The 22,685-nt window shown below is 41.3% G+C and overlaps 1 protein-coding gene across 7 annotated transcripts in view; it reads left to right on the plus strand.

Annotated features, from left to right (window-relative positions):
* The window catches only part of EPS15 (epidermal growth factor receptor pathway substrate 15), a 100,143-nt gene that overhangs the window by 43,868 nt on the left and 33,590 nt on the right, over positions 1–22,685 (plus strand). For 6 of the 7 annotated variants that reach the window (XM_050961662.1, XM_050961655.1, XM_050961660.1 and 3 more), the window contains exons 11-14: positions 2,252–2,408; positions 7,855–7,940; positions 12,051–12,123; positions 19,699–19,806. In XM_050961662.1, the coding sequence (XP_050817619.1) occupies positions 2,252–2,408; positions 7,855–7,940; positions 12,051–12,123; positions 19,699–19,806 (424 nt within the window). The remainder of the gene's footprint in view (positions 1–2,251; positions 2,409–7,854; positions 7,941–12,050; positions 12,124–19,698; positions 19,807–22,685) is intronic. The other variant, XM_050961657.1, reaches the window with a different exon arrangement.

A 22,685-nucleotide genomic window follows, 5' to 3' on the forward strand; every position in this document is an offset into this window, starting at 1 on the left:
CTCCAATTATATTTAATGCGTTATGTAATTTAGGAAAGTATATTTGAATTGTCCTCACTGTGGAAGTTGTCAACTGGAGGGAACTTGATGAGGCATGAAATTTCCCTGCTGTCAGTGATGGAGAGGTCCGGTTCTGTTCCCAACTTGAAAATAGGCTGAAGTAGTCTTTGTAACAGATCTGTGGACCTTATAACTTGAAGAAGAAATTTTTTCAGATAAATATGGATACATTTTCCTATTTTGAATCTTGCTAAGTTCTTCGCCTCAGTGATTTCCTATGGCAATAAGTTTCATAGTCTAATTATGAATTGTATGAAAATTTTCTTTTATCAATTTTGAATTTGCCAAACTGATCTTTATGATATGGAGACTTGTCTACTAAACATTGGACTGGGAAATAGACTATCCTACAATATTTACTTTTGTAATGCATACATTTACATTAATTTATTTCCATTTAAACTCTTCAGACTTAAGACTTCACCTAGTGCCTTTTTGTAGTAGAATTTTTGTAAGTACTAGATAAAATAGATAATGTGTTTCAGCTCATATCTGAGGCATCACCTAGTACCTTGAGGATTGGTCTAGGAGCTGATTTCTTAAACTGGCTCTGTCACAAGTTAGTTGTTTGGCCTTGAGAAAGTTAATTATGGCTAGTTTTCCAGCTTTTGAGTACTGATAAATCCTCTGAAGCGAAGTGGGGCTTCCGATGCTTAGCATCTTTGAAAATCGCTTCATTTTTCAGGGCTAAGTTCCACATATCCATCACATTGGGTCTCCAGCTGGCTTGTGTCTTGGACAGAACCAGACCAGTCGTATTACTGGAATCAGTGGAATGTCCTGCCTGCTAGAATTCTCCCCAGTTTTGTTCTGTTTCTACAGTGACAAGCAGGTGTAGCTAGACCTCACAGTTGCAGAGTTCTTCTGAGGAGAATTCCAAAACTTTATTTCAGATTTCTGTCAACTTGGTTCAATAACTCAATATTTCAGCTGTGTTCCAGGGCTGCATTTGCGTCTTGAGCTTTTTACGTCTCAGCTTTCCTTCCTGAGGTGCTGCAGCTTGCTGGTGACCCCGCATCTGGTCAAGAAGAGAGCAAAACTGGAATAAAATAGGAAAAAGTCTCTCTCTCTCCTGCTCTCCTCCCTTATTAAGCATCTTGACAGGGATCTTAGGCCACTTGAGTGAGCACAATGCACACACCTCCTTAGCGACCTAATTTGGGTAAATGTCCTCTGCCCTTTCTCTGGTCAGAAAAGGGTTCTCTAGAGGCAGATAGGATCAATTCTAATGGCATGTATCCTTCAGCCTTTTGTCCGAAGGGCAGCAACGTCTGAAGAGCAGTGTGCCAAATAAAAACCAAAAAACTGTCTTAGTCCATTGAGGCTTCATGAGCAGCCACATGCTTCTAACTGATGCTCAGCCACTTCCGCCACTTGGGCTATGGATGAAAGGCTTTGGACACAATATGAATGTTGCAGAATCTGGAGCATATGGTCCTCACTGCTGCCACCGTATAGTAGACATCAGGGATACCTTCATATCATCTCACATTTGGACCCCTAGGAGAAGTGAGCATGTGTGGACTCCCTGTAGTAGAGAGGTGTAGAACCATGGGACCTCCAATCCTGGATAAGTGCATTCCAGGACATTAATTTCTGGGGAATCTAGTTTGAAACCCCAGTCTGTTCCTTGGGGGGATCCAGCAGTTCTCCTATAACTGATCGCCATATTTGGGGTCGAGAAGGAATTTTCCTCCAGGGCAGGTTGGCAGAGGCCTTGGAGGTTTTTCACCTTCCTCTGCAGCATGGGGCACAGGTAACTTGCTAAAGGATTCTCTGCAGCTTGAGGTCTTCAAACCACAAGTTGAGGACTTCAGTAGCTCAGACATAGGTTGGGGGTTTGTTGTTTGGGTGGGTGGGTGGGATTCTGTGGCTTGCGTTGTGTGTGGGGGTCAGTCTAGATGATCATAATGGTCCCTTCTGACCTTAAAGTCTATGAGTCTGAGTCTATACATGTGTTCAAAATAAAGGGAGGTGATGAGGAGAGGGGCAAGAGAGGAGAATGATATGCACGTTCCTCAGTGTTGAGGATTCATTGCTGTTTGTAAGGTGATTTGAAGATGTAAAACAGTATATAAGTGCTAGTTGCTGTCATCATTTTCCACTGCCTGTGTATGCACTCCTAAACAATATTGTACTTGTAGAAATGAGGTGTTGCACCTAATCAGTTATTCTGTGTTTTTGTGTACAGGGGCCTCTGTGATACACAGGACTGTGGAAAGCTTTCAAAAGAACAGTTTGCCTTGGCTTTCCATTTAATTAATCAAAAGTTAACAAAGGGCATTGATCCTCCTCAAGTTCTGACTGCAGAAATGATCCCTCCATCAGACAGGGCCAGCTTACAGAAGGTAAGGATGTGCCTGGCTTTTAAGTAGAAATCTCAAACATACTAAACAAATTCTGAATTCAAGTGCTATTAAATAAAAAAAAATAAAATTAAATCCAGTTTTTAAAATCTATGCCAAGACATGGTTGTGCTATTGAGAAAAAACAAGATGAACTGCCATGAACAGATGTACTGTTTTTGTCAGTTTACATCCATAGATATGTCTGCATAAATGCTTTCTTAATAAACATATTTGCTACACCAGCCAACCAAGCAAAGACACATTGCTGTTGAGGAACCATGAAATCAGCTTGTCGAAAGAATAAACCTATTCCTGAGTATCCAAGGATGAACTTCATTGTGGACCTGAAATACTATATGCACAAATTTTCCTTTTCCTTAATATCAAGACAGAGGTTTTAAAAGTGATATTTTCACATTTCACTCTTTCAAGAAGTCAGTCACTACAAAAATAAATTAAACCCTTTTGCAGCTCTGTGGTTAAATATTTAAAAGAGCATGTTTTTAAATTTTTTAACTATCTATTTGTATTCATAATAACATTTCAAATGTCCTCATACCCCTTTGACCATTAAACAATCCATTGCTGTATTGACTCAGTGGCTTTTAATTGCTTAAAGTTTTATTTATTAGCGCAGCAGTCAAATAGAAGTTGCAACAAAATCTTATCTGTGTATGATGCATTGTAATAGCTGTCATTACTAACATTTTCTCTTGGTTGTGCTAAACATTGACACAGCTGTGCTATCTGCATAATAAACAGAATGAGAAATTCTCACCTGAAAAATGATACACTTGAAATTTTGCATGACTTTTGAGTTTTTTGCAATTAGTACCTAATTTTTTTTTTACGTTCAGTTTAAAAAAAAACAATAATACACCAAAAACCTGCTTTATTTGCATCTTTACTAATCTTTTTTGTGTGTTTTGCTTTCTTTTCTCTCTTTTCCAGTTTGGACTATTTTTTCCATTCTGCACCACTCTGCTTTACATCTTAATTATTCTGTCAGTTTCTTAACTCTGCTTTCTCAAGGTTAGAGGTTCTTTGCTTTTTCTAATATGCAATATCTATTGGCTTGATAATGAACATTCCTAAATGTCTCTTCAGTAGTCTTTGAAATAGCATAGTATTTAGGTAGATATTGAGTTGTGCTGAAATCTGAAATTATTGCTGTTTTAACTAGCCTTTCATCTGTAAGGTCCCATGTTGCTTTGCAAACTTAAAATGGCATTAAAAACTATTAGTTTACTCTGTTTATCAATAAAGATTGTTCCAGCTATCAGAGAAATCTCTGGGGGGAGGGGAGGGGCAAATGTTGGTAGCTGTTGTTATTTTTGTGTGCTGCTGAAGTTCAGAATAGAAAGTGACATGTTTTATCCTATTGAAACTGCAGAGAAAATGCTAAGACAAAGTGTAAACACCCCCAAACTGATAACTGGCATTATCACTGGAGCTAATATCCATGCTATTACAGAAGGTGTTGTGAAACATTTAATGTCCAGACTTTGATTTGTACAGTAGCTGAGATCAGTACTGCTTGCTACCTTTTTTAGTGTATCACATGATATCTTCTTAGCATTCCCAAAATACTGAGATTTGCAGTGAATTTTAACTTCAATATACAAAATGACTAAGATTATTTAAACAAGGGAAGGATATGGGTTTCAGCTGGTTCTATAAATCCCTCCCATACTTTGGAACATTACAAGGGAATTTATGAACACTTATTAATCTGTTCAACTGACTGAACATGCAGCTGTTCTCAAAAGAGATGCTCTTTTATGCAATAAAATATCCAGTATAGACAACTAGATGTCCCTACTTGGGATTTATACGGGACACTAAAAATCAGGGTGGGGAGTGAACAAGTGCTGCTGACAGCCACTGAAGTGGTGTATCATACTGTGGCTTGCACAGAGTGAGAACTGTTCAGCTGCACCATTATTCTTCTGATTCCCTCTGCCAATGTGATGACATTCTGGTAGCAAAAAATGTCAACAGGCACAATCATATAGCATGACTCACTGTTGGGGTGGAGGAAAGGAATGGGTTGACAAGTAATCATTTTCCTGATAGAATTCTATCTTTACTAATGTGTTTGTCAGCAAGAATTAATATAATTGGCTTCCTGGGGGAAGAGAGTAGGTGATGTAATAGGTTAATGATTTTTCTGCAATCTCTCCAATTTTTCAACATCCTTTTTAAGACATGGGCACCAGAACTAGAAGAAGTATTCTGGTATTAGTCTCACCAATGCTGTATTCAGAAGCAAAATCACCTCACTACCCCCACTGTTTATATATCCAAGAACCTCATTAGCTATTTTTGCCACAGTATCTCATTGAGAGCTTCTGTTGAATTGCTTGAACGCTATGCCCCCAAATCCTTTTCCATGATACAGTCTCCTGTTGTGTAGGTATAACTTTACATTTGACTGCATTGAAACACATTTTGAATGTGTCCAATTTACTATGTGATCCAGATTGCTGTATGTGACTGCCCTGTCCTTCTCATTGTATATCACTCCACCATTATGTCTCATCCTTAAATTGAATCAGCAGTGATTTTATATTTACTTCCAGATCATTGATGAAAATGTTGAATAGTATTGCGCATAGTACTGATCCCTGCAGATCCCCACTAGAGTCATGCCTACTTTGTGATGGTTCCCCACTGAAAACAACTTTTTGAGATCTGTCAATTAGCCAGTTCTTAGTATTAAAGGAGTATTTTGTTCTTAGAGGTGGCCTCAAGAAGAGACTTGATGGGATACTGTATGTTGGGGGGAAGCTAGTGCCTCTCAAGATCCAACAACATCTCAGCCATTTCTAAAAAAGTCTCAAAGGTCTTTTAGCAGGATAGATTTAGGCCCTTAAACATCTTCAAACCTCTAAAGAAGTCAGAGATGAAAGAGCTTTTGAATTGATTGCCCCTGTGGAGAAAAGGCAAGTAAAGCTCTGATCCTGCCATGAGTGCTGTGTGAGTGGATCCCTGGGGCTGACCTAATTTACAGCAGACTTACATGGCTACCAGTGTGCTGCTCTGCAGCCCAAAGGAACTGTTTTTAAAGTATTCATTTCAGTTTTTGGATGAGTGCAAATGCCATCAGAAATCCTAGTTCACTGGGAATCCTGATCTGTGAAAAACAATTGTGTGTTTTTGATTATGACTCCAAGTCTGGATTTGAGAGACACTAGTTTTAGAGCTGCAGGGACTTTGCATGTCCATTGGCTAATGTGAGCCAATTTTTTAAAAGGGCTCCTGAGGTGATTCCGGCAATGATAGGCTAGTTGGCCTGACTTCAGTACCCAGCAAACTGGTTGAAACTATAGTAAAGAACAAAATGGTCAGACACATAGATGAACATAATTTAATCATAGAATATCAGGGCGGGAAGGGACCTCAGAAGGTTGTCTAGTCTACCCCCCCTGCTCAAAACAGGACCAATCCCCAGACAGATTTTTGCCCCAGATCCCTAAATGGCCCCCTTAAACCCAGGTATCTGTTCTTGGGCAGAAAATTTTATTCTTGGGATGAAGGAGATAATCCAAATCCTTTTTAAGGAAGCCAGTGGGATTTATAGGAAACCTCCACATGCAGATAGAGTACCCTAGAATTAATACAATATTTGCTAAAGCATGGCTGCCGTCTTTGGTCTCTAGTCCAGCGTTGCAGGGAGGTTCTAAGTGGATTAACCCATCACTGGGTCCTGGCCTAAGCAAACATACTCTACTCCTGGCCTGGTGCAAAGAGGAGGCCCTGGGGGCAACAGCACTCACTCAGATTTGGTCCAGCTGCCCATCCATGATGACAGAGGTTGGCAGGGCAAAGCTGAGTGGCACTGAGATCACATGTGCCAGATCACAATTATCAGAGCGGGGAGCCAGCCCCAGCTCCTTAAGAGAGGAGCCACCACTTCAGGGTGAATGTGTGGGGTCGCCTTCCTGTCCAACTGAAAGCATCATGCTTTTGGGCTTGTCTGTATGGGGATCCTCAGAAAAATCTGAATTAACTGAAGATGTGAATTTCAAGTGGATTTGTTAAACTGCATTAAGCCCATGTGTGGAGATATTTATTCAGAATTAAAGGGGCTTTTCTCCACTTCATTTTAATTTACTTTCAAAGTGAGTTAAGAGTAGCCTAATTAAAAATATTGTAATTCTGAATAAGTATGTTCACACAAGGGCTTAATGCAGTTTAACTAATTCACTTTAAATTCACAACTTTAGTTAGTTCAGATGAATTTTTGTGTCCCTGTATGTACAAGCTATTATACAAATTTCAATAATCCTCTAAGCGGTAGTCTTCTGCAAACCTGAAAGGTGAGCAGAAAATATCTTTTTAAACTAATAGCAAAATTTAAAATAATTAATAGAAACCTAGCTCAGTGTTAATTATCAAATAACTTTTTAAAAGTAAAGTATATGTGAAGGTTTTTGCATGTCAAGGCTTAAGATCAGGGTTCTGAGGCCTTGGCTACACTCACACTTTACAGTGCTGCAACTGGAGTGTGAAAAAACACCCCCCTGAGCGCTGCAAGATACAGCGCTGTAAAGCGTCAGTGTAATCAGGGCAGCAGCGCTGGGAGCGCGGCTCCCAGCGCTGCACGCTACACCCGTAAGGGATGTGGTTTACATGCAGCGCTGGGAGAGCTCTCTCCCAGGGCTGCCGCTCTGACTACAGTCACACTTCAAAGCGCTGCCACGGCAGCGCTTTGAAATTCCAAATGTAGCCATACCCTTAAAGTTTCTCTGGAAGAGTTCATGCAGTAACAAGGAGAAACAAAAGTGTTTGAATTATGGCAGATAATATAGTTTGACAGTAGTCATATTTTGTGAATAATGTAGTGTTTTATAGTGTTTTCTTTTTAATTTAAAGCCTTTGATCTTTAAGCCTTTAAAACAGTTGCTAATTTTTGTATTGGCTTGAGTTGTGTTAATTTGTAATTCGGAGACATCAGTCAGATCTTTTACTTAATTATCATGATAGTACCTTTAGTTAGACTGATGGGTCCCCTTGACATCACCACCATCTCCTCCTCCTTGCCCAAACAGGAGTGGACACCGCTTTTTCCTGAACCTGTCGTCGTTGCTCCAAAATTTACTGGTAGTTACTTAAGACTGAGAAGTATTTTCTCCGGATCTGTTCCATTGCCAATACAGTGGTAATATTAAACATCTTGGTCATGGAATAAAATAGTTTTACAAAATTCAGTACCACTTGTACACCCACTAAATCTTTATTTCAGCCAAACTTTGTTATAGCAAGTTGAAAGTTCTGATGGTTTTCACAAGAGTTTTACTATAGCAGCGGTGGAGTAGGGCAGTTCTATAAGAATAGGCTTAGAATTAAGTTTACATTTTATTTTTTTGTTAGATCTCAATACTAAGTCAGTCTAGTTTATATTCTATAAATTAAATTAAGGTATTTATTTTCTATTTTACAGAGCTCTCTAGGACTGACTCCGGTGGCAGATTTTTCTGCAATTAAAGAGCTTGATACTTTAAACAAAGAGATAGTTGATCTGCAGAGGTAGGTAAAGGAGAATTACATCAATCTTGTATCTTAGTTACTCACAAATGGTTTCTTTAGTTTTTTTAACAGAATTTAATATTTTTAAACCCTAATTGTAATTGAGTAAACTACTGGCATGTGCTATTTCATCTGTTAGATTCACTATGGTCGCTCTTCGTTGAAGTGCTGACATCATATTGAGATGGTTTTCTGTTGGGTCTAAAAGGCATTAGATTCATTTGTGCAACATATGATTTTAAATACTACTGGTGTGTGGAAAGAGGAAACAATCTTCCTTTTCCTTTCTGTTGGGTAGTATAGGTTTGAGCATAGGCATGTTGTCTTATGATGCTTGATACTTGGCCTTTCCTTAGAAAGCAGGGTATGTATGCACCTTTATAAAGATGAAGTTTGTACACTTAATCTGCAGACAAGTTGCCAATTTCTGTTAATTTCTAAGTTGACAAGTTTTATTATAAAACCACAGAAGAAAAGCAGGCAGAATTCTTTGGAAACGCGTGTGTGCGTGTGTGTGTATGTAGAACAGTTGTTGTAATGATAAAGAGTTTCTATCAAGATTTTAAGAGAAGACTGTAGAAGTAAAGAGGGTGGGCAGAATCACCAGGCAGTGATACCTACCCCCAAGATTGGAGAACTTGTGTAATCCAACAAAATAAGCACCTATGTTGTTAGTATACAGACTAAATTAGTGGAAAGGGGAGGATTCAGGAAAGGGAGTGTGGTTGTGGAATTAAAAAGGGGTGGGGGAAAGTAATGGGACCACCACCAGTGAGGGATTGGAGACAGCCTGTTGCTGTTAATTAAAGTGTTCCTTGACCTTGTGGGTAGATGAGTTTATCTAAAACATCTGGAAGGAGCACTGGGATAGTGACAGGCCCAGCCATCACCACTTCTTAACATGGGCAGGAGTAGCTGCCCAAGAATCCTTCCTTTTTTCTCCCCATCCGCATGTGTGGGAAAACTTTCCTGCTGCTTTCCTTTCTCTCCACCTTCATCTTATACTTACCATCTCGTCCTTGCCTGTTAATAAAATTAATTTTAAACAAATTAATAAAAAAAATTAGCTAATAGAATGCATGCCAGATCATCCTGGACACTTCACTTGTATATTGTATTCCTTTTCCACATGTTGTTCTTTGTCTGTTTAGAATGTTAGCTCCTTTGAGACAGGACTGTCTTATGTCTTTTGTGCTTCTGGTAGAATCAGGTCCTGATCCTGACTGAGGTCTCTAGACCAGTGACACTGAGACCTCAGTGGTTAAGAAGCCAAATCAGCATTACCCCAAAGAGCCACAGTAGTGTGAATTCATTGTTTCATTTACTGTAGTACTATATATTCATATTTAAACAGTCTGATGGGGAAATATATAAATTCTCTCAGCAAAATGACTGACCAAGTATTATTATTTTATCAACTACAATTGGTTAATAACATAGTAAAAGCTTCCTGGTTGTCTAATAATTTAGACTGGTTAATAATTAAATCACACAGTGTTTTAATATAATGTGCGGCAGGAGACACTTTTGCCTTGAGAGCCACAGTCTTTGTATCACTGTTCTACATGCTGCCAATATAAATAACAGGGTTGTTAATTAATCACAGTTAACCCATGCAATCAACTCAAAAAATTAATCATGATTAACAGTGCAATTAAAACTGCAATTAAACAATAGAATACCAATTAAAATTTATTAAATATTTTTTGATGTTTTTCTACATTTTCAAATATGTCTATTTCAATTACAACACAGAATACAAAGTATGAAGTGAGCACTGTACATTTATTTTGACAAATTGCACTGTAAAAGTAAAAGAAATAGTGTTTTTCAGTTCACCTAATAAAAGTACTGTGTTGTGATCTCTTCACTGTGAAAGTGCAACTTACAAATGAAGGGTTTTTTTTAACATAACTGCTCTCAAAAACAAAACAATGTAAAACTTTAGAGCCTACAAGTCCACTTGTAGTCTAGACGCGATAAATTGACTACCAAGTGCTCTCGCTCCCGTGGAGTACCGGATTCGAAGGGAGAGGTGCAGGCGGAGTCGACGGGAGCATCAGATGTCGACTCACTGCAGTGAAGACACCACGGTGAGTAGATCTAAGTACGTCAACTTCAGCTACATTATTCATGTAGCTGAAGTTGTGTAACTTAGATCGATATCCCCCTTTCCCCCAGTGTAGACCAGGCCTTAGATGATGAAAATGAACATGCATCTGTCTGCACTGCTTTGGATCGTTATCGAGCAGAGCCTGTCATCAGCATTGATGCATGTCCTCTGGAATGCTGGTTGAAGTATGAAGGGGCATGTGAATCTTTAGCGCATCTGGCATGTAAATATCTTGCAACGCCAGTTATAACAGTGCCATGTGAATGCCTATTCCAGGGTTTCTCAAACAGGGGTTGCTGCTTGTGTAGGAAAAGCCCTGGCGGGCCGGGCCGGTGTGTTACCTGCCCCGTCCGCAGGTCCGGCCGATCACGGCTCCCACTGGCCGTGGATCGCTGCTCTGGGCCAATGGGAGCTGCTGGAAGTGGCATGGGCCGAGGGACTTACTGGCCGCTGCGATTGACTGGATCTGCAGACGGGGCAGGTGAACAAACCGGCCCAGCCCGCCAGGGGCTTTCATTACACAAGCAGCAATCCCTGTTTGAGAAACCTTGGCCTATTCTCTCTTTCAGGTGACATTGTAAACAAGAAGTGGGCTGCATTATCTTCTGCAAATATAAACAAACTTGTTTGTCTGAGCTATTGGCTGAACAAGAAGTAGGACCGATTGGATTTGTAGGCTGTAAAGTTTTACATGGTTTTATTTTTGAATGCAGTTTTTTGTACATAATTCTACATTTGTAAGTTCAACTTTTGTGATAAAAAGATTGCACTACAGTACTTAGGTGAATTGAAAAATAGTATTTCTTTTGTTCTTTATTTTTATTACAAATATTTTCATGCTAAAGTGAGCAGTGTACACTTTGTATACTGTGTTGTGCGTGAAATCAATATATTTGAAAATGTAGGAAACATCCAAAATTATTTAAATTAATATCATTCTATTATTTAACAGTGTGATTGCGCTTAATGTTTTAATTGCTTAACAGCCTTAATAAATAATAATTGCACAAGTCTACTCCAGTGTTGTCTCTGTGATTAAAAAATAAGTGTAGGGAGATGGAGTGAAAGGTAAGCTTCTATTTTTTCTTCTGTTTGTATATGAGTTCTAGAATAAACAAATGTAAAAAAAAAATCCATAGAATAAAAATAAATTGATCTATTAAGGAAATAACTTGTACACACTTCAACAAAAACTGCTTTGTTAAGCCTGTGATGTCATTGTACAGCCACAAACAAAGGGAGAGTTGCATTTCTTGCTCAGAAATAAACACTTGCTTATATGTTTAAAGAGGAACTCTTTTGTCTGACTTGGGTTTTTTTTCTATTACTGTCTTTATTAATGATAGCTAGGAATTTCAGTGATCATTATCCAGCCATCAGTAATCACTGTTAGTTAATCTTGAATATATTTCTGTAGAAGCAGATTTGATGTGACACAGCACACATCTGTATACGGGGTCTCTGGGTTCATCTGGTTGAAGTCAAACTAGCATTTTTGCTTTGTCTCTAAATTTCTGTATAAATGGTACCAAAAACTGTTTGAGTACAGCTAAACTTACTAGCTAATGACTTGGTTCCCTGGTGCTGTGAATTGTTTCCTAGTTGTTTTACTTGTGTTTCCAAGGGTTAAATATATGGAGGCTGATGCAATCCCTCCCACTTTTCCCAGCAGTCTTCATTAGACAATTGCTCCATGGCAACAGTGAGATCACTGAAGACAGTATTTCATTGATTTCCCCCCCGCCCCTTCCCTTTTGGAGCTGTTCTTTTCAGCTAACCCCTCTTCAATGAGAAGGCTTTTTTATGCTGGGCATATATATATATATATAATCATCTGCTTTGTAAATAATTTAAGGAACAGAGACACCCTAAATCTTTTTATTTATTTAATGTTTCACTATGTATTTAACAAGAGAGACAGGATTAGGGAGCTGGATAACTGTACCTGCTGTAACTGATGTTATTAAGTATTCTTGCATATTTTGTTGGTCTTCTAGGGAGAAGAATAATGTGGAACAGGAACTGAAGGAGAAAGAAGATACTATCAAACTGAGGACAAGTCAGGTCCAGGTAAATGGGCTGTAGAATTTCTCATATTTCACTTCTGATTTTTGGTGCATGTGTTCATTCATTCTTGTAGAAATATAATGATTGAGTCTTTAAACCAAATCATGTACCGTTTACTTGGTGTTGGCTAAGAAATAGATTACCTTAAAAAAAGAAAAGAAAAGTGGGAGGGGGGGAAGAGAGAATATATGCATTTCACAAACCAGTGAAGATATTTCAATGCCATGCAAATTAAAACTAATAAACTGGTCAAATTAAATGGATTTGTACCATATGGTACCACTTCATGACAGTCACAGTAAATCCCTAGTTGGGAGATTTGTTGCTCCATGGTGAATTTTTTAAAGTCTAAATATCCTTTTAAATAGTTTTACTTTAAAAGGACTATGACAATCTTTCCATAGGATCAGCAAATTCAAATGTTGCTGTTTCCGATGAATGAAGAATAATCTAGTCGATTAAATGCCAGGGTTTAAGGTGCTTATAGTCAGCCAAGCCCTTTATGAAATACTGCAAAGCTATTTTTCAATTAAGTGATAAGTTACAAAAGCAGCTTGAGTTGCTGCATTAAAAATCAAAATTTTACTGCAACATGACTCCGGATTATCTAAACACTTTTTGGATTACCAGTGGACAGTAAAAGCTTAGTTTAAATTTGATAGAGAATAAATAATGGAAATTTTCTTACATTTTCTGAACTGAAGTTAAATGTGGCATATCTTCCTCACAACAGTTTGTTTTGAATTTTTGCTTACCTATTTTATGTTATACTCCTTGTGACTGGGTGGTAATTAATTGCCTGACCTCTCTGGAGATAATCAGATCCTGGCATGTCAGTAACAATGACAGCCAAATGAATATGCAACAAGATGTCAAATAGAAGTTAGCTATACCAAATATGTTAATTAAATCTGGCTGCTCATGTGAATGGAATCAAATTTTAATAATCTAGTAAAACGTATCATGAATATTCATGTCTGAGACACATCAGGAATAATTTTGTATGGTGTGTGCTGGAATCTCATGGTTTGTGTGTGTGTGTTTGTTGTCAATTGAATTCCTGGCATTATTTGAAAAGGAAGCAAATAGTGCTCAAATAAAACTTTTTGATCTGTTAATTCCTGTTTAGTAGTGTGATATTCTGTTTTCTTAAGTGTATTATGTGCATCTAGTATTTGAGGCCAAGAGGTAATGCAAGACAAATGTAATAACTGACATTGTCTAAAGCAGTCATACTGCAAGCAACGGCTTTCAGGTTCTGTCAATGTAAAGATCAAGTGGGCCTGCATGGTGGCTTATTTGTTATTCCTCCCCTGATCAGAGGCAACCATAGATATTGTGATACGTCTTGACTGTGATATGAATTTCAGTGCTGTTGAGCAGGTATCTGGGTTTTGGTAAAGTTTGTGTGCTAGTGTTTCTAGAGCTCCATATAACAAAAGTAACAAATTCAAATTGTCACTAAATTGTCATGCCTGTTTTGTGTTTCGGCTCCTATGTTGCTGTTTACCAAGATATTTGACTGTGTACTAGAGCTTTTTACTTTCTAATCTGTCTTCCACCTGACTCATTTTGTCATATCACTCTCCAGTGTTTGTGCCACCAAAATTATTTCTGTGGTGACAAATTATCTCACAAACATCCCCAGTTTGTGTTTTGGCCGAATGAGTTGTGGAGAAGACTTGGGAAATACTGTTTTGCAGTAGAAATCCGCTTTTTGGTGTATATAAAAAGATGCTAAACAATAATAATGGGAATGGAATTTTAGATGAAGTGTCAGTAAAAACAGTAAGTTTTGCTGAAGTGCAGCAATTTAAAAATATGAAGAGCTATACTGGAAGACCAGAAGGGTCCATTAGATCATCTAGTCTGACCACTTGTATAATTCAGGCCATAGAATTTTTTAACCCAGTTACTCCTGCATTGAGCCTAGAAACATGTTTGACTTAAAGCATATTTTCCAGAAAGGCTTCTAGACTTTATTTGAAGACATCAAGAGATGGAGGATCCACCATTTCTCTTGGTAGTTTGTTCCAGTGGTTAATCACCCTCATTGTTTAAATAAAATAAATAAATATGCCATATTTCTAATTTGAATTTGTATATATTTACCTTCCAGCCATTGCTTCTTGTTATGCCTTTCTGTGGATGAGGATAGGGAAGTGTATTCCTAGCATGGAGGCAACATGATTGAAGGCGTAAAGCCTGTCATAGGAAAAGAGAGAGAGAAGATTGGAATAAGCAGAAGGAGTGACAGGCATTAGTGAGTAAATGAGTCTGGTGTTGTAAGAGAGGATAAGGAGTTTGAATTTGAAGTAAGACAGGAAACCAGTGCAGAATTTTGGGGCAGAGGAGGAGGATGTTAGTAGAGAAGAAGAAAACAACAATGGAAAGCTCCAGTAATCAATGTGAGATGTGACCCACACTTTAAACAGAATTTGAAGAAATCAAAAAGTTTTTATATTACTCAAATGGTACTGCTGAACTTTATTTTCGTCTTGCTCTTCTATTCATTTGTCTACATCTTGTCATCTTCCTTCGTTTGTTTTTTCCTCTTTGATGCCTTCTCTGACTGGCTGCTCTACTTTTCTGTTTCCTTCCTATGCCCTTAATGCATTCCAGCACATGAAGATTGGTACTGTGCTGATTCACTTTCTGGAGCTAACAGATCACTCAGTAAAGCCAGATGTCTTGTTGGGTCAGGAGATTTGGAAAGTGCTGATTTTTTGCACTGAGACAACAAGTTCCTGACACTAGTGTTCATGCACACTTGAGGGATAGGCCCTCTGGAACCTATCTAGTGGTTCTGATAGATAATGGCCAAGAGATTTTCCATCTTGATTCTGAGATCACAAGACAGTAGGTATCAGTTGCTAGGAGAACTTGTCACTGCACCACCTGATGCAACATGCTAGGCATCTGTTCTCTTCACTCAGTCTCTGAGCTAAGAGTTACAAAAATAAAATTGTTTCAAATATTGTAAAAATGCACAATTACATCTTTGTATGAACATACGCATTGACTACGCATCATACAGGTGGGTATGTCTACACTACAGGATTATACTGATTTTACAGAAACCGGTTTTTTAAACAGATTGTATAAAGTCGAGTGCACGTGGCCACATTAAGCACATTAATTCGGCGGTATGCGTCCATGTACCGAGGCTGGTGTCGATTTCCGGAGCTTTGCACTGTGGGTAGCTATCCCATAGTTCCCGCAGTCTCCCCCGCCCTTGGAATTCTGGGTTGAGATCCCAGTGCCTGATGGGACAAAAAACATTGTCGCGGGTGGTTCTGGGTACAGCCTCACCCCTCCCTCCGTGAAAGCAGCAGACAACCGTTTCGCGCCTTTTTTCCTGGGTGAACTGTGCAAACGCCATAGCACAGCAAGCATGGACCCTGCTGAGCTCAAGACAGCAATCATGGACGTTGTAAACACCTCGCACATTATCATGCAGTCTGCTGAACCAGGACCTGCAAAACCAGGCAAGGAGGAGGCGGCTGTGGCAGCGCGGAGACGAGAGTGATGAGGACATGGACACAGAATTCTCTCAAACCGCGGGCCCCTGCACTTTGGAGATCCTGCTGGTAATGGGGCAGGTTCTAGCCATTGAATGCTGATTTTGGGCTCGGGCAATATGCACAGACTGGTGGGACCGCATAGTTTTACAGGTTTGGGATGATTCCCAGTGGCTGCGGAACTTTCGCATGCGTAAGGGCTCTTCCATGGAACTTTATGACTTGCTTTCCCCTGCCCTGAAATGCCAGAATACCAAGATGAGAGCAGCCCTCACAGTTGAGAAGTGAGTGGCAATAGCCCTCTGGAAACTTGCAATGCCAGACAGCTATCGGTCAGTCAGGAATCAATTTGGAGTGGGAAAATCTACTGTGGGGGCTGCTGTGATGCAAGTAGCCAAAGCAATCATCAAGCTGCTGGTAGGAAAGATTATGACTCTGGGAAATGTGCAGGTCATAGTGGATGGCTTTGCTGCAATGGGATTCCCTAACTGTGGTGGGGCGATAGATGGAACCCGTATCCCTATCTTGGCACCAGGGTACCCACTACATAAACCGCAAGGGGTACTTTTCAATGGTGCTGCAAGCACTGGTGGATCACAAGGGATGTTTCACCAACATCCACGTGGGATGGCTGGGAAGGGTTCATGACGCTCACGTCTTCAGGAACACTACTCTGTTTAAATGGCTGCAGCCAGGGAATTACTTCCCAGACCAGAAAATAACAGTTAGGGATGTTGAAATGTCTGTAGTTATCCTGGATGACCCAGCCTACCCCTTGATGCCATGGCTCATGAAGCCGTACACAGGCAGCCTGGACAGTAATCAGGAGTTGTTCAACTATAGGCTGAGCAAGTGCAGAATGGTGGTAGAATGTGCATTTGGCTGTTTAAAGGTGCGCTGGCGCACATTACTGACTCGCTCAGACCTCAGCCAAACCAATGTCCTCTTTGTTATTGCTGCTTGCTGTTTGCTCCACAATCTCTGTGAGAGTAAGGAGGAGACCTTTATGGCGGGGTGGGAGGCTGAGGCAAATCACCTGGCCGCTGATTACGCGCAGCCAACTTAAGGAAATAAAGTCACTATCGTTTAAAAATCATGTATTCTTTATTAATTCATTATAAAAGGAGGGAGAGAACTGACAAGGTAGCCTGGGTGTGGTTTGGGAAGAAGAAAGGAGGGAAGGAAAAGGCCACTAAAAAAATTTCAAAATAATGACAGCCTTTTGGTTGGGCTGTCCACAGGGGTGGAGTGGGTGGGTGCACGGAGCCCCCTCCCACGCGTTCTTACATGTCTGGGTGAGGAAGATGTGGAACATGGTGAGGGTGGTTATACAGGGGCTGCAGCAGCACTCTGTGATCCTGTTGCTGTTCCTGAAGCTCTACCAGACACCGAAGCATGTCAGTTTGATCACGCAGTAGCCCTAGAGTTGCATCCTGCTGCCACCTCTCATCTCGAGCATCCCTCCTGTCCTCACGTTCACTGGCATCTTTCCTGTAATTTGATACCATGTCCTTCCACTCATTCAGATGAGCTCTTTCATTGCGGATCACTTCCATGATTTCCGAGAACATTTCGTCTCTCGTCTTTTTTTTTCCTCCGTCTTATCTGAGATAGCCTTTGGGATGGAGTAGGGAGTCTTGAAAAATTTGCAGCTGTATGAGGGAGGTTAAAAAGGGAGAGAAGTATTTAAAAAGATATATTTTACAGGACAATGCTTATACTCTTTCACGGTGAACAACAGTATTCACCTTACATAGCACATGTGATTTCACTACAAGGCTGCATTTTGCATCTTAATATTGAGTGGCTGCTGCTCTGGTATTAGAGATCTCACAGATGCAGGTCCGGGCAGCAGAATTTGGCCTGCATGTGGCCATGGTAAGCCATTGTCTTTTGGCTTCTGCAGCCTTCATATATCCAGCGCCCTCCTTTCCCAAATAGCAAGCAAAACCTGTTCAGTGCTGCTGCTTTCCTGTTAACATGCAGCAGCAGAAACCACCCCCGCATCCAATTCTGTGGGATGATCGCTTTACCCCTCCTCCCACCGCATGGCTGGTATCATGGAAGATCACTGCTAAACACCCTCCTCCCCCCCCACCACCGTGTGGCTGGTAGCAGGGAAGATCTCTGCTAGCCAAACGCAAAAAAGCTCAGCGCCAATCACCTGCCCCCCTTCCCCCTGCTTGGCTACCTTCAAGGAAGGATTTCTTTAAGCAACAGGCAAACAGCCCAGTAGAAATGGCCATCTCTGTCCCCTTAATTAAAATCCTGAATTTCAACCAGTTTACCATGAACAATATCACTCTTCTGAGGATAAGACAGCGAGATAAAGAATGGATGTTGCTTCAATGCCAGCAAACACCGGGACCATACGCAGCTAGGCTTTGTCATGCAGTGATACCAGATTACTTGCTACATGCATGGCATGGTCAAGTGTCCTACCATGGAGGACGGAATAAGGCTGCTCTGCCCAGAAACCTTCTGCAAAGGCTTTTGGAGTACCTCCAGGAGAGGTTCATGGAGATGTTCCTGGAGGATTTCCGCTCCATCCACAGACATGTTAACAGACTTTTCCAGTAGCTGTACTGGCCGCGAATGCATCCCAAGTCCTCAGGGCAAATTAATCATTAAAAAACGCTTGCTTTTAAACGATGTTTTATATTTACAAAGGTACACTCACCAGAGGTCCCTTCCATGGCTTCATTGTGTGGGATAGTTGCTTGGGAGGACTGGGAGGGTAATTCCGTCAGGGTGAGAAAAAGCTCCTGGCTGTTGGGGAGAACGGAGTGCTGTATGCTCTCTGCAAGCTCGTCGTCCTCATCTTCCCTGTCCGCAGAATCCTCAGCCATGGCTGCGATTACCACCCCCACCTCGGAATCTATGGACGGGTGGAGTAGTGGTGGCGGACCCCCCCAAGAATTGCATGCAGCTCAGCGTAGAAGCAGCATGTTTCCGGCCCTGCCCCGGACCTTCCGTTTGCATCTTTGATTTTCTGGTAGGCTTGTCTGAGCTCCTTAACTTTCACACGGCACTGTACTGAGTCCCTGGTGTGGCCTCTCTGCATCATGGCCTTGGAAATTTTTTCAAATGTTTTTTCATTTCGTCTTTTGGAACGGAGTTCTGTTAGCACGGAATCCTCTCCCCATACAGCAATCAGATCCAGTACCTCCCGTGCGATCCATGCTGGAGCTCTTTTTTGATTCTCAGGAGACTGCATTGTTACCTGTGCTGATGAGCTCTGCGTGGTCACCTGTGCTGGTGAGCTCTCCACGCTGCCAAACAGGAAATGAAATTCAAAAGTTTGCGGGGCTTTTCCTGTCTACTTGGCCGGTGCATCCGAGTTCAGATGGCTTTCCAGAGTGGTCACAATAGTGCACTGTGGGATACCGCCCAGAGGCCAATACCGTCAAATTGCGGCCACACTAACCCTAATCCAACATGGCAATAGCGATTTCAGCGCTACTCCCCTCGTCAGGGAGGAGTACAGAAATCTGTTTTAAGAGCCCTTTATATCTATATAAAGGTCTTCGTTGTGTGGATTGGTGCAAGGTTAAATTGGTTTAACTCTCTGCTAAATTTGGTATAAACACGTAGTGTAGACCAGGCCTGAACTCTGTACGTGTAAGTTAGACTGGTTGTTTGTTTTTGTTCCTGAAAAACAGATGAAGATACGGAAAAATTAATTTTTAAGTATATTTGTAGCTGATTTGTAAGTGATTAAGATTATTAAAAAGCATGTAGTAATATGAATTGGTGGTGTCATTTTTTGAAGGGACTGGGAATTCTGTTCTAGTTTTAAATAAACATTTTTCTTTATTGTCACATTAGAAATTTAAAATGTTAATGCTTAAATTTCATTTATTTAGAGCCATACGTATTATTAGTCCTTGATCAGTAATTGTCCAGAGCAAGCACTGTGAGTTTACATTCTGTGCAACTATGTGCTAATTTTTGTTGCATCTAAGCAAAGGCATTGTTTCAGAGGTTACTCCTGGGGGAATTCTGCACCACATGTGAAGAATTCATGTCCCATGCAGATTTATTTGCTTACCCGCAGAAAAATGACTTTGACAGGGAAGCAAAGGAAAGCTGCAAGATCAGTGATGCACCACTTCCTAGCTGCGCAAGTACATTGTTTCAGGCACCCAGAGCAGCTGGCAGAGAGGTAAACCACCGCAGGGCTGGGGATACCCCAGCCAGTGGCTCCTCCCCTGAGCTGGGATGGGCTGCTAGTCCCAGTTGGGCTGGAGGCAGGAGAGGATAGGGACTTCCTCCACCCCTGCAAGGAGTGGCTGAGGCTGTGTCTGACCCACCCACAGAAACTTCCCCCAGCTGCAGAAGCTCAGCATCCTCCCCTGCTTCCTGCCCCCATTGCTCCTTAGCTGGGGAGGGAAGGATCATTGTATGGGGGAGCTGCTTCTCCATCCACCCAACCCTCATGCATCGGGACCTCTCATACCCAGACACCCCTGCCAAGCCTCACCCTGTACACCCAGAACCTCACCCCCATCCCCAGGCCTCCATACCCAAAGCCACCGAAACTCAACCCCTGCATCTCAAGTCCCCTGTCTCTGGACCTCTGCACCCAAACCACCCCCGACTGAGCTCCCTGCACTCGAACCCTAACCCTGACAAGCCTCACCTCTCTTGAGCCCCCACATCCAGACCCCATGCCACTGACCCTCAAGTAGCTGCACCCAGACTCCCATCCCACCAAACCCCACTCCCCCAGCACCCAGACCCCTCTGCTGAGCCCCAACCACCTTCACCTGGAACCCCGTGCAGAGTCCCATTGCACCTGGAACCCCACAATGAGCCTATGTACGTTCAGGTCCCCTAACACCTAGACCTCCCGCAGTGATCTGTCTACAGCCGATTATCCCACACAGAATCCTGTCACCCCATACCGGATTCCCCCCACATTGAGCCCCTCTACACTTGGATCACACCTGGTGGAGCCTGCCTGCCCCACACCTGGTGCAGAGGGGCAGGGCCCCAGGGTGTTTCTGGGGCAGGCCCAGGCCTTGTGCTGTATCAGGATCAGGTGCAGTCTCACCACTGAGTCTGTGTCCCACTGGTGGGGGAGCTGCCGGGTGATCTCCCACTTTTGTGCAGCCAGTGGCCTGTGCTCCCCACTGCCATGCTGGAGCCTCTGCATTTATTTATTGGCAAATAAAACTTGCAGAATTTTTAATTTTTTGGTGCAGAATGCCCTTCGGAGTAAGAAGTGTGTGTGATAAATTAAAGCATTGGTTTGTGGGATGTCTAGAGCATAATTGACGTTCCGGTTAGGAAAGGACCTTCTATAGCAAAGTATAACTTTTTGGCTCAGTTCAACACTGGGAACAGCATTGTGCTAGCTGTTTTTAAGAAACTAGCTAACTCTGAGGTTTTACAACTGCAGGATTAGCCAGTTTCTAGCATTTTGGCGAGTCTCTGAGAAGCACAGTGGGTGGGGGCCAAGGATATGAGGCAGGGGTTCAGGGAAGAGCCTCTCAGCCTGAGTCCAGGAAGTAGACTAAAGCTTGCAGCAGCATTCTAAGTCTGGGGGCAAGGAAGAATCAGCTCGCAGCTCTCCATGAGGTTCTTGCTAGTAAGAATGAGTCTTATGGAAATTAGGAATGGCTGTAAATCTAAATCTAAAAAAAAATTCATGAAGCTGCTCATCTCTCTCAGCTCAGGAAGAAAATTTTATGTCTGGGCTTTTGGAGTCAGTTACTGAAAGGAACCTGGCCCTTAAGTCAGAGGAGTTCAGCTAATTCGCAAGAGGGAGATGATGGCAAATTGGTTTGAATTACCTACATGTGAATGAAAACAAAGATTCACTAATCCAGTTTGCTGTTAAAATGAGTGTACCGTTTACAGTAAATTAGGCAGACAAGAGCATAGAGTTAGAGTTCAGACAGTTAACTGAGCAGATGAAGGTTCAATCTCAATTATACTGAGCTTTTTCTTAATGATGGAGGATTGTTTAATCATCTTCCTGCCACGTAACCCTGACCACATCCCCCGCATATTTGTATCACTCTACTCCGTTCTCCTCTGCGTAAAACACCTTTGCTTTTATGGTATTTCACCATTTAGCCCCTCTTACCAGATCTGTTGTTTTACTGAGCCACCAACCTTTACCTTTGCTCTTCCAAAAATGCAAGCGTGGATAGTCTGCTTGTTGAAGCACCTTTGCATTTTTTCCATGCCACCTCTTTGCAAGCAAGTAAAGCTTTCCAATCAAAATTTAGAGCGATCACTAGATCTTTCAACTCCCACTTGTAGGCTCTGCTCTCCTCTCATGCTTACAGTACACTGCCATCTGATGAGAGTTAACTGTTACACACAAAGTGCTCATTTTAATAGGTAAACTTAAATAATTGATTCTGGGGTAGGCCTCCCTTTTTTTAATTGCAGATTTGTACAGTGCATAGCACAGTAAGGTCCTGATCGTTGATTGAGGTCTCTAGGTGTCACTACAGTATAATAATTATTGATCAGAACTAGTATTTTTATGGAGGGATTTAAACTGTGGTCATTTGTCATAGGAAAGGATAGCCTTCTTAAGGCACTGAAATGGGAATCTTGAGATCTGGTTCTAGTTTTGGTTCTGCCATTCGTATAATGCTGGGCAAGTCACTCACCCTTTCTGCCCTGATTTCCTCACCTGTAACTTTGAGATGGCACTCCTCTGCCACTCACAGGAAGCAAGGGTGACTTTCTTCTTTTTGTGAGATGCACAGAAGTTACAGTGGTGGGCACCACAGACATACCTATTAAATACATAATAAAATATAAATTAGAAAAATCCATAAATGTAACATACAAAAAGGTGAGGAGTAGATTTAAGGTAAAAGTAACATGTAAATTTCTTGGAGAAGTAACTGACTTTTTTACCTAAAGTCCTATTAAGCTGCTTCTTAAAGAGAGAGTCCTCCAAAAGCATATTGGATACTAGATATTATAAGGTAGATCAGTACCCTTAAAAATACAGCATATTTACCAATCTAGTGTTTATGGAATGAAAGTGTTACCTGTAAATGCAGTAGTAGAAAA

This window comes from Gopherus flavomarginatus, chromosome 7 (assembly GCF_025201925.1).
Source record: "Gopherus flavomarginatus isolate rGopFla2 chromosome 7, rGopFla2.mat.asm, whole genome shotgun sequence".
Classification (NCBI taxonomy): domain Eukaryota; kingdom Metazoa; phylum Chordata; order Testudines; family Testudinidae; genus Gopherus; species Gopherus flavomarginatus.